The sequence below is a fragment of the Dermacentor silvarum genome, chromosome 8 (assembly GCF_013339745.2).
Source record: "Dermacentor silvarum isolate Dsil-2018 chromosome 8, BIME_Dsil_1.4, whole genome shotgun sequence".
Taxonomy (NCBI): domain Eukaryota; kingdom Metazoa; phylum Arthropoda; class Arachnida; order Ixodida; family Ixodidae; genus Dermacentor; species Dermacentor silvarum.
In genome coordinates this window covers 8,801,193-8,816,496 of record NC_051161.1, presented here as the reverse complement: position 1 = coordinate 8,816,496, position 15,304 = coordinate 8,801,193, and the positions used below count along the sequence as shown (strand labels likewise).

Sequence of the window (15,304 nt, the reverse complement as noted above, 5' to 3'; positions counted from 1 at the left end):
TAACGAGGTGCAGAAAATGATGCTACAATGTGTCACTTGCAGCTGATGAATGTAAAACTTTTCGCGCATGGGATTGGACTTTAATGGCGAACGTTAAGACGTCTGTAACGTTTCTTGAGAGCGATAAAGCGAGCCGGCGCCACCACGCGCTGACCATTTTATTATCAATTATTGCATCGAGCCCCTCGCGCAAAGCGTCTTCAGTCTTTTGCATTCTCAAGCAGGCATTCCTGTAATTAGAAAACAAAAAACAAAAAATCTAACTTCGCGTCGAAAATACGCGAAGCATTGTGAAATGCTAAAATGCGTCTACAAGTGCAGCGGTTTTGGCAAGTTTAACAGTACCAAGGGCAGTACTGCGTATTAGGCAGAGCATGCAAGACGTAGACCTCAGATCTGTTGACAACAACGTGCTAGTGCGTGGCCGGAGACACCATCCGCGCCTTTTACTGGCGCATTGGCGTTATCAGTGAGATTACGCGTCACGCGTTTCAACGCACCTTGAGCAGTGAAGCGCGAGGCGCATAACCTCACTGATAACGCCAGAGTGCCGGTAGAAGGTGCAGATTGAACTGAATTGAATTGAGTTTGTTCTGCGACAACAAGCTTACAAGGATGACCAGGCAAAAATCGGCAAGTAGCAGCTTGAGGCGAACCTGGCCACCTCATACACAGGGCAGCTTCATAGCGGTTAAACAAAAGCATACGTGGTACATAATGCATAACCTTTGTACTAAAGAACAACCACGGTCAGAATTAATAAACAAAATAATCATGGAATCATTTCACACAGAGGAAAAAAGGCATAGTGAAGAAACAAAAAAAGAAGAAAAAAAAAAGAACGTGAACTTATTAAGGCAGCAAAATCCACAACACAAATACTTTTTCAGAGGCAGGATATATACACTGAGACCATTTTCTTTGTATATTGGATTTAACAGTGCCAGCAAACAAAACTATAGCATTTGGTCGCCGTTGTTAATTCTTCTCGTGTTAACATTCCAGGGTTTTAGCTGACGTAATTTATAAAAAGAAATAGGCTGCTGTAAGGATGCCAGTTTGTTTTTTCATGTCTCATGATTCTTAATTTTTCCAATTCTGTATAACCGACAAGGATTCAATTTTTATTGCTATAAGCTTTGAAAAGAAAGGAGTGGTGTGGCAGAGAGATCGTGCCTTGGAGACAAGTCATTGTGCTCTTTTTTGCAATACCGTCAGTTTATGCATGTTCTCCGTTGAAGTCGTTCGCAAGACGAGAATTCCGCACTGAACTAAAGAAAAACATTGAATTATATAAAAGCAAATTAACGGATGTAGGAGGATAATTACAATGGCGACGTACCTATTGCTCTAGACAGTTTACTAAGTGATTTACTTGGCAATACCATGACATAGTTTCGGAGAAACTTATACGCCTAGTTATTCGAAAGACGATACTATTTCCAATTCAGGATTGTTTAAATTAATGGGGGATGGTTGAAACTGTTTGTTACGTGGATGAAACAACACTCCCTTTGTTTTTTCTACGTTAATCTTAAGATAATTGTGTGTATGTTTGAAATTGTTTCATTGGCTCGATTTTACATTCCAGAACCTGAGTCACCATCAACAAACAGGCTGGTGTCGTATGCGTAAATTATGCACTTTGCAGACGCATCAAATTCGACTATTTCATTGGTGTATAATATGAAAAGATACAGACCCAATATGCCCCCTTGCGGGACGCCTGTTTTTACAGGTTTCAACTCAGAATGGTTCCCGGCTATAGCTCCGAACTGAGACATGTGTTGAAGGTGGGACGTATTTAAAAAAAATTAGCTTTGCCTCGAATGCCTTAGCGATCGAGTTTTTTACGTAATACGTTGTGACTGTTATGGTCAAAGGTCTTGGAAAAATCAAGAAAAATACCATTTTCTTTTCCTTAAATTTTTGTAATATAAATTCCTTTGGGGTCATCACGGCTAATTCAGTCGACCTATTTTGGCAAAATTCATACTGTCCACGACTTATGATATTAATTGATCAGTAAATGAACAAAGCAGTGTTAAAATCACCTTCTCTAAGCCTTAAAAAAACGGGCAGCACTGATACAGGGCGGTAGTGTGAAAGATCATTCTTATTGCCTTTATTGAATATTACTGTGGCCTTTGCCGTCTGTATGCTACGCCCGAAGATAAACACAGATTAAAAATGTACTCTAGACGAGGCGCAATCATGTCAATAATGAGTTTTACCGGCGTTATTTGAATACCGAATGCATCAATAGCTCTGCTGTTACTTAACGACAAGAATGAAAAAAAAAAAAAACAACTTCCTGCTTTGTAATGCTCTTAAGGAATATTCACTGACTATTAGGTGAGCTATTATACGAGAGGTCGATATTATCTGATACCTGACCACGGGAATGAAATAATTCGTTAAAAGCGTTAGCATGATCAGTCCCTTTTAGTTCAATGCCGTCTCTTAGAATTGTAGTCGATTTTTCTAGCGTGGCCCCAGTTATCGAAGCGAGTGTCCTCCAAATTTTATCAGGGCCTTCTGCTGATGAATTGAAGAGATTAAAGTGATAATGTTTCTGAGCATCCATTAATTGTTTCATGACGTAGTATCTGTCTTTCTTAAATGCTTTCAATGCTTCCGGTGATTTACTTTACATGAATGAACTGTACAACCTGTCTCTTTTATTTTTAAGCTTCAGTTTAAGCATGCGACATTTTTTGGTGCGCTTGAACGTTTTCACCAGAAAACATGCATAGTATATTTCCATAAATATTTGAATGCACTTGTCATAAGCCGCATCTATGTTTTTTTTCTTTATACACGTCATCACAAAAAACATTGGCAAGACAATCTCGGAATGCAGACAACGTACTAGTAATTACGAGCGGATCAGAAAACGCTTGATGCGGTTGCCCTTATTTTTTAACTGCAGTGGCAATGAATATGAACACAGGTAAGCCACAGGTAAGTAATCACTAATTGCGTTTACTAAACCACCAGGTTTTACAAAAGACATATCAAAGTTGGTTATAAAGAAGTCCATTTCAGCCTCGCACGTTGCTGTAACTCGCGTAGGCTACGTTATGACAGAGATGAATATTTAACAGCTATCGAAATTATAATTTCAAGTTAGTTTGAGCAATGGTGTTTATATTTAAGTCACCTCCAAGAACTATTTGATAATTGTTGACGTTAACGAATTCTAGCAGTGAATCTACATACCAGAACAGCAGCAAATAATTTCATGATGGCGGCTGGTAGCAAACACAGAAAATTAGATTGCTGCATTTAACAACAACCGGTTTACAATGCTGATTAGTGCAACAGAATTTAGAGAGAAGCTCAGGGATAAATGAAGTTGAAACAAGCATTGAGATGCCTCCGCCACGTTGATCACGGTGGTCGATGTAAAACGGTTTCTAATCAGGAAAATTATACACATCGTCTTCCGAAACAAACCAAGTTTCTGAAAACATGAAAACATGAAAACACTAAATCGGCATAACATTCTGCCCCCCCCCCCAAAAAAAAAACAAAAAAAATATACAGCCAATTTCATATCCCTTGTTTCTGCCAGATCTAATTTTAAAATGTATAGAACTGCAGCAATTCGAACCGTGGCTTCGGATGATAGTATCTATAAGTCAGATCAGTTTACTCGGTCCATAAAAACAACACAGATCAAGAGATAGGTTAGCTATAGAATCCAACTGCTGCATAATTTATCGAGGTCAGGCGTGCAGCGCATGACAACCGTAGATCCATTCTCTTTATTTCGGACAAGAATTTTCCCAATCACATGCGACGCGAAGCAATAATGATTTACATTCGCCCATTCCCTCACACGGCGCAGCAGCTGTCGGTTCTGTACGGTCATGTTTTCACAGACTGAAATGTTTGAGCTCATGTTTCGTAGAACTTCGCGCTTTTCAATCCATCTGTGTCGCAATGACAGCTGTGAAATTCGCACGATGATTCCGGGTACTTGTCTCGAAGGCAACCTATGTACCACCTCGACGTCACTAGCGGTCAACTCCGACAGGCTCAACGATTCTACTACTTCATTTAGCTTTTTTAGGAGGTTTTCAATGTTATCTACCGGTATTCCATGCACTTCACCAGTCCAGGTCGTTTACTGAGTCTCTGAGTTGCTGAATGTCGCTTGGGATTGCATTGTCCTCGAGTTTAGATACATTTTTTTCAAGCTGTTTTTTTTTCCTTTTCCTGGGGAGCTTGACGACTCAGTATTTCATCGTATTTTTGAGACATTAGCTGAATCGAAGCGTTCACTTGTTCTACCTGCTGCGGTAAGCTAGCAAAGCGTGTATAGTTTGCGAGTTATCTCTCCCAAAAAGACCAAAAGGTCGGGATCCATCGCCTGCCCTTTCGCTGCGTTAGTTTTTGGCGCACTGCACGCCGAACATCACCACGTACGCCTTGCGCCCGCTCTCGCCTTTGCTTTTTTATGTTGCTTCACTGCAGCCGGAACAATCACCGAGATGGTAGCCGTACTCACTAACCGTACTCGAGATAGTCCGGCCACGCGCGCATCCCTTGTTAATATATCTGAGGTCTGTACACGGACAATAGAAGTAGATGAACACTCAAACATACAGCGCTCTGTGTCATACCTGAAGTACGTAACTGTTCATATTTTTTACACATTTTTATTACTCTAAATGAAAAAAAAATCATAATATTACGCCGACCCTTTATCTACATGATCTCGCTTAGAAATACCTGATGACAAAATTCTAGAAATTGTAGCACGTGGGCGACGAAGCGACTACGTGTGAAGCATTGTAGTTCCTTTGAAATGATCACGTGGGAAGCTGAAATCATATTCATAAGGCAATGTGGCGACCATGTTCCTATGAGACATAGCATTTTCCACTGTGAACAGGTATTTAGGGAATTCGAAACTGTTCGTCAATGCCCCATTCACTGATATAAGGAAAGGTGACTATGCCACGCTCGCAATAAAAACAAAAACAAAACGCGTGCCTTCTACGGCGTAGCGTCGCTTAAGAAGACGGGAAAGTAGGAGGAGTACATGATGTGTTTCAATGCTTAGTGGGCTCGTGCCAGTGTATCACAAGAATCTACATCTACTTGAGCACCTGCTTTGTGGCACCTCAGCTTGCCCAATGAAAACCTCGCCAATTAATTTTGATTTTGTCATTACTTGCCTTTATTTGGGACGAGATGCCTTAAGCAGAAGCGAGCATATCATTCATAATATCCAAATAGGAGCGAAGCGTGCAGCTTAGCAATTGAAAATCAAGTAGCACGGTCAAAAATATAAGATGAAAGGCACTGCATAGATTTTGAATAAACGTCCACGGTATGTTCATTCGATTAGGTACGCTGCATGTTCTGCATTGGACACGTAGAACGATTAGGAGCACTCGATGACGCTATGGAGTACAGGTGACGTCCGCTAACTTACTAAACCTTGCCGAACGCATGACACAGTCCCCGCCTGAACTGTGGTAACAAGTGCAATTTGGTTTTCCTATTTGACACGTGAAAAACGCACAAATTACCTCATTATGCAGCGTGGAGCCACTTCACCAACATTCACGAAGCTCCATGCATGCACATAGACAGCCTGTTAGGATTGTAGCATTTCCAAGAAGGTAAATAACGATTTCCCCAAAAATGTTAAATTATTCTGCAATTTTTGCAGACCCATGCGAGATGCAGACGATCGGACCGTACTTGGATGCATGAATTTTGCCAACACTCTGAGCTGAAAAATGAGATGCAACAGCAGTTTAAAGAGCTCGGCGGTCTCCTTACAAAGAAATCAATGGGACGACAAACATTTCTGCCTGAAGTATCGATTTGACGAAAACAGTGGTGTCCTTGAATTGTGACGAATAGGATTATTGCATGGGGTGCGAGCATGTGAATATTACCAATGCAGGTGCCAGCTTGCTTCTCTCTACGTAGACATCCTGAAAGCCATAAAGACACATCGGTTAAATTTCAATAGGCAAATAACATTTAAAAAAAGAAATAGAACTTTGTACTCCCATGTTTGCACATACCATGACCTCGTCGGTCAGCTGACATCTCACAGCCTGAAAGCGAGAATGAGGCGAAACATTGTTGGCGGATGGTGTGCTTTCCACATTGCAGTAAATCCCGTTATCGCTATCAATAAGTGCCGACGCCAAACCACATTGTTGTCGTCAGTCTCTAACCAAGTGACGCTTACCGACAGCACTGCGACGCTGGCTGTCGGTGATTCCATCAGTACGACGAAAATATGTCATTCAGGTTTTCCCTCGCTCTATCTTTTTTGAGAATTGAATTGTACGAATCGATGCTACAGGAAAATATTGTACTGACTCGCACTAACTACCTAACTGCCTAACTACCTAACTGCCCAACTAACTGCCTAACTAACTAACTAACTAACTAACTAACTAACTAACTAACTAACTAACTAACTAACTAACTAACTAACTAACGTAAGTTACCTAACGCTAACTGTCGTAACATGGTCACCGATACGGTGGTAACGTAGGGCTACGACCCGTTCTTCTGTGTTCGTTAGTGCACTGCTATGTGAGCACCGCTCACATAGCAGAACCTATAGGCACCGTGCAGTGCAGTTTGCGCGCGATCTATGCGCCACTACAAGTGAAGCTTTGGGACGGCCAGTGTGAAAACCAGCAAAACTGGAGAGACGCTGTACACATTCGTCGTGATACTTTCGATCGCTTATCACGAAAGAAGACTGTCCGAGTTGTGAAAATATCAAAGTGCGCATGCTCTGCGCCTGATAGCACGCGTTCGCAATCGATTTGAGCAGCGGGAACAATTGTGAGCTTGATATCGTCAAAGCGCAGGGCACACCTCTCAAACGAGCGACGATAAGGAAGCCGTTGTCGTTCGGAATGGCGTATCATTTTCATCGCCTCTCTAGCGGCCGACGTCGGCAATACTGGGCCGAAACATGAAATGTCGTAGCGCCATCTGAGCAGTGAACGGTGCCCATATGACCAGCAAGCAAACGACCAGCAAGCGAACAATAGAGCGTAGAGCGAAATGCGCTCGTATTAAAAGGACACTTAAGTGAAACACTGAATGAGTTTAGATTGACCAAGTAGATTATCAAGTAGTTTCAATTTTGATTTCGCCCCGGAACCTCAGGACGGAGCACAACGTATTTTTTTCAAGATACGGCCGCTGTAGTTCAGTAAATGGTCATGAAATTTTCCATGTTGACCCTCTGGCTCTTTTAGAATACAATTCAGTCCATGTTATACCGGTGAAAGCTTAACTAGGCTCGAGCAAATGGCATGAAAACCCGCGACGTCACGGCGAGCTGCTGCGGGAATTTCAAGGAGGCGTCGCCACCCGTCTTTCGTATTTTCTGGCTTACGAAACGTCGTTTCGCGGTAAGAGTGGCTTTCTTTTTTTTGTATTTTGGAAGGGTAATAAACCAACAGAGCTCACATAGTTTTTCTCTGTAGTGTTCCTAATTGGTTGCTTCGAATCTTTTTTTTATTATTATTATTACGACAGCAACAAATAGGTTGTACGGACGTCATCGCGGACGCCATCTTTGGGTACCAGCAGGTCGAAAAGGGGCGCAAGCGAGGAACATGACAGCTTGACAGCAACAAAAAGCGCGTCTTGCGTCGAACGTCAGAGCGATAACAATGATAAACCGGTGAAAAAGCAACAAAAAGCGCGTCTTGCGTCGAACGTCACAGCGATAACAATGATAAACCGGTGAAAAACAATCGCCGTGAAAAAGCAAAACATTTGCGCGTGATAACACATTGCACTGACGTCATCGTAGTCGCCATCTTTGGGTACCAGCGCGGTGAGATATGGCTGCGTGACGTCACATGAACTCTATCTATTAGAAAGACATCCCAGACAAATTTTCGCAGGTGGTGTCGCCGTGACGTTCCGTATAAATTCCGAGTGCGATCAGATAATACACATGCGCTGTATCCGGCGGGTGCGAGGGAAAGCATGTGAGGGTGATCCGAAGAAGGATGGTGACTTGGGCGCCGTCCTCCAGTGCGCCCAGTGTCGGCGGTCACGAGATCAAGTGTGCGCAAAGGCCCGCCCGGAGGGGGGGGGGGGGGCGAGGGTGGAGTTGCGCGCTTGATTACGTGATGAAGCACGCGCTGTTGGGGTGGGGGAGCAAGACAGCTGCGTCTCCTCTAAACCGCGGTCGTGGCTGCGCATGGCTGTACGCGCGCGCGCCTTATCTTGGAGGTAATCTGCGGAAGGTGCAAAGCCAGAGCGAGCCGAGATGGCTGCTCGTTTAATGTGCGCTGTCTTCGCCTAGTGTTGAAGTTCTCGTAATCTCAAGTTACGGAGGGGCGATGCAGCGATCGAGACAGCGGGACAGCATGAAGCGTTCGCTCCCCGAGGCTGGCGCCTTTCATCACGCCAGCGTTGTGACAGAGAGTGCTCGCGGTCATCGAGTGTGATCTGTTACTACGAACTTTACTTCGTGTAGTTGTCTAATATATTGCTATGACTATCAATGCTTCGACTTTCCGACGAAATGGCGACTTTTCATGCCAGTTGATAACCTAAATCTGGGGGAGTGTTTAGGCTCAAAGCTAATGAAACAATGCGAGAGCTCTACCAAAAGAAAAATACAAATTTTCAGTTGAGTCGTTCGTATCACATATACGGCTAGAGTCGTGTTTCTTGTGCTAAGGTTGCTCAGAATGATTTTCCTGCAACACGCGTATATAAATTATAAAGTTAACTCGTATATTTAAGCAATTGGTCATAATACTAACGTGAAATGTGTACTCTCTGAACTAGCGATTCACTCGATACTTATCATACAACAGTCACAATTTTTTTGGCTAGTGGCTAGTGTGGCAACAAAAGTCATGTGCGGTGCTTTCCGTATCTAAGGACCGTCTGTCCGGATGGTATGTCCCTGCTGTGTATCGATTTCACGTAAACTTCAATCGTAACTGCAGGGAGTATGAATCACTCCCGGCAGTTACGATGCTGATGAAAAAAAGTATGTTATGGGCATCGCTCACGTTGATCAAGAACGGTTTTTTATGCCATTGTCTGTGTTCTATCCTTAAGCACATCGTCAACGCAGACCTAGCATTATCCGCAAACACCATTCTGCTCCTTTCCCTCTAAAACAACACGTGCGCTTTCAGGTTAGAAAAACGTTAGACGGGCAGACACAGACACAATGAAAGGGAAACGGACAACACGAACGTGCGTTTCTAACTTGAATCCCTACCAACCAGCTCAAGTTTCTGTCGTTATAAACGTGTGATTTTTCCCTATGTTTATGCTTCAATGCCACGCGTAGTCTTAACGGCTATATATATGTTGGTTCTTCGTTTTACTTGCGTGAGAATTGTAAAAAGCCAGTGTCATCTATATAAAAATAGAGGAGGTAATGAAAAAGCAAAAAGAATGTGCAGAAACCATCGATGATAATTGCCAATATAAGCGAATGGCCGACAACTTCAAGAAAGGTATTCGCTTTAGTAAAGGAATGATGCACTTGAAGGCGTATGTTTGTTGCAGTGTTTCAGCTAGTTATTTCGTAGCGTAATTGCGTAGGGAACAGAGCCGTGAGGCAGTAAATGCATAGGTTCCTATACATTGTGACGGAATCCTCGTGCTCCACGACGATCGCACGCACAGCAAACGTCGCGTCGGACGCAAGCACCAGCAGGTTTGCGGTCAGAGGGGAAGCCTGCCTTTCTATAGGGTGGCGCACGGGAATTGCAAGCGTGTTATCAGCGCCACCGGGCGTGTCACGTTAGATCCCTCCGACATTTACCGAGCCTCTGGTCACCAGCAAGTGGCGAGTGCGCGAGACTGCGCCGCTGCTCCCGTTTTCCCGCACGTGGTTAGTCAACCGCGTTTTTGCCGTGGCAACCGTCGCGGCCGCCCGTATCCCCAGCTGGTAAGTCGGAAGCCACTCTTTACCTATAACGCATTATTGTCTCCCAGGGAACCCTCAGTGATGAAACTTATAGCTAGATGGCCCACTGGAAGTGTTAGTTGCGAACGTAATAAATTATTTCCGAGTGCGCACGTCGCTGTCGTCCATTGATTCCTCGAGCTCGTACCGCACTGCGGTTGATGAGCAGGCACGCGCCAACCGCGGTGCGTGGTTTGCCGAGCCGTCGACAAGTCGATCCGTCATTATGTGTGTGCTCTCTAACTACGTGAGCACCAGCGTGGAAGGCGACGTCCATCCTCCTCTCCCGCCATCGGAGCCCCCTCCTGCAGCCTACGCAGGGGGAGAGACCACCACGAAAATGGTCGAAAGAGACGAATAAAGCTATTCGCTTTCAAACCGACCAAAGTTTTCGGCACGAAAATGTGACAGCTTTGGTGCACTAATGACGCCTGGTGCATTTCCTAGCACGCTCAGCTACTCTGCTTCATATAGTTACCTTCGCAGCAGCGCCATATGCTCGTGAGCCTTGGAAGGCGCACTCTTTTGTCTTGTTATGAGCTTATTTCCTATTAAAGCGAATAGCTTCATTTGGTTCTTTCGCCTGTTTTGGTGGTCCGACTTTCACCGGCCACTGACAAAAGAGTTAAAAGTTCGGAAAAGAATATATTGGTGCAAAATAAGATCCCTTGGTGACAATGACAATCCACATTTGAAGTATAGAGTGCATTGAAGTGCAATTGCTTGCAACTTTTGATGCGAAAGCATTATATGGCTCGTGATGCGGACAATCCGACGTAGTCGGCGTTGGCGTGACCACACAATGGTGCAAATCGTAAATTGAGCCCAAGTGAACCAATCGAGGCACTTGATGACGTCAAGTAAGGCACAGGCAATTAAGGTAGATTTAATTACGGTGCATGCTTAATTAAGATATAGGTAATTACGGCAATTGAAACCACGGCCATTGGTGGGAGTAAAACCCAATACATTTGGTATTAATTAAGGCGAAGTTAATTAAGGCACAGTTAATTAAGATAAAGTTAAATAAGGCACTTGAAACCACGGCCTTTGGTGGGAGTCGAACCCTCGACCTTTAGTGATTGCAATACTTTCCAATTCATCCACGTAGGGAAGTGCCACTTGAATTTTTTATTCCGGCTCTTTCGAACTGAGAATAGGAGGGAGGGGACGTTGCGAAGAGGAATAGAGGAGGGCCGCTTACAACTGAGGAAACATGACATGTCTACAACTTCTCGAGAAAAATTTGCCGGAATAACTTTTTTAGTGTGTCACGATTAAGACTGTTTTTGAATGAATGCGCAATAGCATTCTTAGACGTTTCAATCCAGATTACTCACATCTCCGTAAAGCCCGCTCTTGCTGCAATCCTGCTTGTAGTCTGGAAAGCCTCGATCGAACACATTCTTCATGCACGGGATGGACTGCAATGACACAATATTGGAGCCCACCAACTGAGGGAACAAGAGAAATGTTTCACTGCTAAGCCGAAATGCTTTACACGCGGCTCTTGCACCGCACTGTACCACCTTTTCTTTATTTACCCAATCTCTGCATATTGCTACGAAGTAACGTTGTATGTTACAGACCTTCACAAAGGAATCTTTCTTGAAGTCATCAAAATGGACGCTGGAATGTTGTCAACATCGTGATCGTTCCTTGATCAACTTAGCGAGAAAGCAGAAAACATTTAGGCAACGTGAATTCAATATTTCTTAAAGAACTTGTTGCGGGGCAAGCTGAGTCATGTTTGGGCGTTAATAAAAACGTTTGTGAATGAATGCGAAAAGTACACACGACAGGCACTACTTGAGACTCAATTTTGCTCAATGTTCCTTTAGTGTACTGTCACAGTGATACACACTTACCTCGTATTCTTTCCAGCGCTTGCTTACGTTGTCAAGGACGTGAACCATGCTCAACAGCTTGGGGGCGCACTTCTGAAAAACTGAAGTAAATTCACCTGCTTCAAAGAACCGGGCATGACGAAAGCACATCAAACACAGTGAATCAAAAACAACGCAGTAAATGATATGGCATATGACTTAGTTATTTTTTGTCTGCCAGTGTCTAAAAATTGTCATGTAGAAGATGGGCTTCAGGGTAGTGACGTTCTCAAACAGGAATTGTAATGTTTAAGAGGCCGGGAGTTTCAGTCCACTTGTGGCGTTCATTTATGCGGCAGGAAATTAATTTTCACTTAAATGAAGTTTTTCTTAATGTTGACAATATTTTCTCTACCTTACAGCCTTCCGGAAGCAATCTATGCATTTTAACTCTGCGATGTTTAGGATGGTTATTTTCACTTCATAAATATAACAATTGTCATGGGTGTGGGTAATATAGAACGGATAAACCTGGAAGAAATTTACGAGAATGATTAAGCGCCTATTTTAATGAAAGCATTATACACAAACTAGCCTACTGTATCGGGCAAAACTCTTTAACTTTCGCACATAGCGTAATTGCTTAGAGAAATGTATAACCATTATTTCACACTATATAGGAAGCAAAGTAACCAGTATTATGGTGGATAGTTCTGTTGGTAATATATTGAACAGCAGTTACATTAATAATTTGTGACACTAATTGCGAGGGAGCAAGTGCTTTCAATTTGGTACTTCAGGGATTCAATGGTGGGCTCGGCGAGGTTCTTCCGAAACGGCTAAATAATTAAGAGAACTCGTAAAGAAATCGTAATTTCTAGTTTAGGAGATACCTAAATTATGTATTTAGTTATTTCGCGAGAACAGTCAGACGGCCTGAAGGTCGACAGTCATGTAACCACCATTTCAACGCTGACAGCAAAACCAATAAATTTTTAAGAAATGCGGATATTTATCTTGCGATTAAAGCACTTCGCAGTTAAATTCAAAGGTCAACTTGCCACCGTAGACAATTATGCTCTCCTTGGATATTAGTACGCCTTGATTATGGCAGCTACATTACTGAACTGTATGGTCATTTGTCAGGTGAAACTAAAGGAATTGCTGGTCATGACACATGATCTTTTTACAGCAATAGCTTTTATAGGCTCACTCTCCTAGTCGTTTTGATGTCTGGGGCTGGCTCAGTTTAACGGTCGCAGGAATGCCAATGTGTTAAAAACGTCGCAGTTTCGCCCGAAACGGCGAAGTATTGATTGCGATAGCAAAGTATTACACAACTGCACGAAGTCAGGTTCCTAGTTTTATCGGCCGTGTAAATTGCAGTAAACACTAGCTTACCAATTAAATTAGCAAGAATGGTGTCACGCGCGCAGATGCGATCATAGACCGATCTCACTCGATGACCGCAAACACACGTTGTCATAACGCTGACGTAATGAAGAGCGCAGACCGATGGGAGCGAACGCGTCTCCGAAACTTGATATTGCGCAACACCCAGCACTAGACGCGCGCTAAGACGTCGCTACCACCAACAATCTCGGCTCCACACTCCTTGTACCGTACGGGATTACCTCCAAGGTTATGTGACACGCGCTTACTATGTCGATCACCTGTGACTGTGTGTTTGCCGAATTGTGCATTGCAGAATGTATCGCCTGAAACATTTGCTGCCTTCATGTATGCAATGTGCAATCGGAATTGGACTGCCGTCATTATTTTTTTAAATCTCCGTTTGACTTGTATCATTATTCCATTTATGCATTATACAAGGTTTCCCAGATATTATGCATCAAGATGTTAAAATATTCAAATGCCACGTAGCTGGACAGAAGCAAAGGAATGTTGCTTACCGCCGCTTGGAGATACTCAGATTATTTTTTGCATTCCGCCTAATTACATAATTAGTCTTAAATAATTAATCAGCTTCTCAAGTATTATAATTAAATTAAAAGTGCCAATAGGAAAATTGTAGAGCAACATGAGAAGCTCCCGATACAGCTCTCTGTTGCTCAATATGTGCTACATAAAAGTGTTATCCGGTTATTTTGGTTATAACCGGATCTAAAAAAGGAAACCCTAGTAAAACCGCCTGCTTTTTATCCGACTCCGCGTGGTGGATAAAGTCATTGTTGGGAAACAAAACAGAACTTCACCACCGGGGTACGCTACGTCCACAATAAATGAAATTTACTTCTTCTTCTCGACAGCAGATTGCTCTGCGTGCACGCTCGAATGTTTACTCTAACCGCACAAAGCCGCGCAATACTTACCGAGCGACTAGTTTCTTTTCTGCCGATGCTACAACAACAAAAAAAGAGTAAAACATCCGAAGAGCAATGATCGGCTGACGCCAAGCTCCGCAGCTAATCCATAAACAATCACCGAGTTGAAAGAACTTAGCGAAGGCAGAGCCAAAATGCAGAATAGAAAAGAGAAGGAAGAAGCAATGTCTCTCCACTTACTTACCACCCTCCAGAAAAGAAAGACGACGTGTAGTAATTTTCTCACTTTTCATTTTATTTATTATCGGTTGCTTTCATATCTTTGTTTACATAAGTTTTTGTCATAATGCCACCTGGTTCGAGGCCAATGCCCTTCAATGCGTTTGTGCCATTGTTCAAGGAACTGTCATCATCTTATCCTTCTCTAAAGCACATTGCTCCCGCACGTGTTTGAAGATTTACTCGACGTGATACAAGAAAAAACAGTGCAATGCTTACGGACTATAATATTGCGCCAGTAATCGCACATTGCTGCGCATTTTGGACCGACACTGCCTTATTTTTCCATCTGAAGAGATGAACTTTTATTCTGTTTGTTAAGAATCAGAGAACCTCACCTATTCTGCACTGTGGTGTCAATGTCGCAGGGTTGAAGGCGAAGAGACGCTTGCGATAGTCCTTGAAGTTAAGCGCCTCGAGCTGTGCGACCAGCAGACCAGAGAAGGTCAGCAAGAGCCAGAGCAGTCGACGCTCCATTGCACAGCGGTTCTTCCAAAGCCTCTCTGAGCGCCCCTTTTTGAACGAGAACGACCAGCTGCTTCAAGTTGGAAAGCATGACGAGAGCGAAACGACCGTGCGCATACAACGCGCACGGGTTGAATCTCTCCGCTTCGCCACGCTACGCAGGAATAATAAATCTATTTTTGATGAACAGCCTCCGAACTCAATGGAGGGTCCTCGGTGCCGTGGCTGTCGAAAGGCTAAGTAATGTTTCTGGATGGCTTCTCTTTCGCCTTCTCTCCTCGGCATGCTTCCTCATCATTTCCGCGTCCATCGTATACTTGCGCAAATATGAGACGAAGCCGCACGCTCTCAGGCCTATGAGGTAAATGAAAGAATGTACCAAGCTTTAGTAAGTCAAGGGATTGGTGCAAGCAGCGAATATGAACGAGATGTACACTGGCGATAGCCGACAACGTGTTTGCGAGCCCTGGGGCGGAATGTTATAACGGTTCCGAAAG

General features: G+C 43.5%; 1 protein-coding gene across 2 annotated transcripts; it reads right to left on the bottom strand.

The window, feature by feature from the left end:
* On the bottom strand, positions 1 to 14,823 carry LOC119462029 (uncharacterized). Of its 2 annotated transcripts, XM_037723386.2 has the most exons (6): positions 14,681 to 14,823; positions 11,821 to 11,900; positions 11,293 to 11,376; positions 6,054 to 6,086; positions 5,922 to 5,960; positions 1 to 230 (listed from the first exon to the last, which is right to left on the bottom strand). In XM_037723386.2, the coding sequence occupies exons 1-6, from the start codon at positions 14,817 to 14,819 to the stop codon at positions 201 to 203; spliced, it is 405 nt and encodes a 134-aa protein (XP_037579314.1). In that variant the 5' UTR covers positions 14,820 to 14,823; the 3' UTR covers positions 1 to 200. The 2 variants fall into 2 exon arrangements, with proteins under 2 accessions (XP_037579314.1, XP_049528328.1); XM_049672371.1 differs by lacking the exon at positions 1 to 230 and having other exon boundaries at positions 5,840 to 5,960.
* Positions 14,824 to 15,304: the final 481 nt, after the last annotated feature.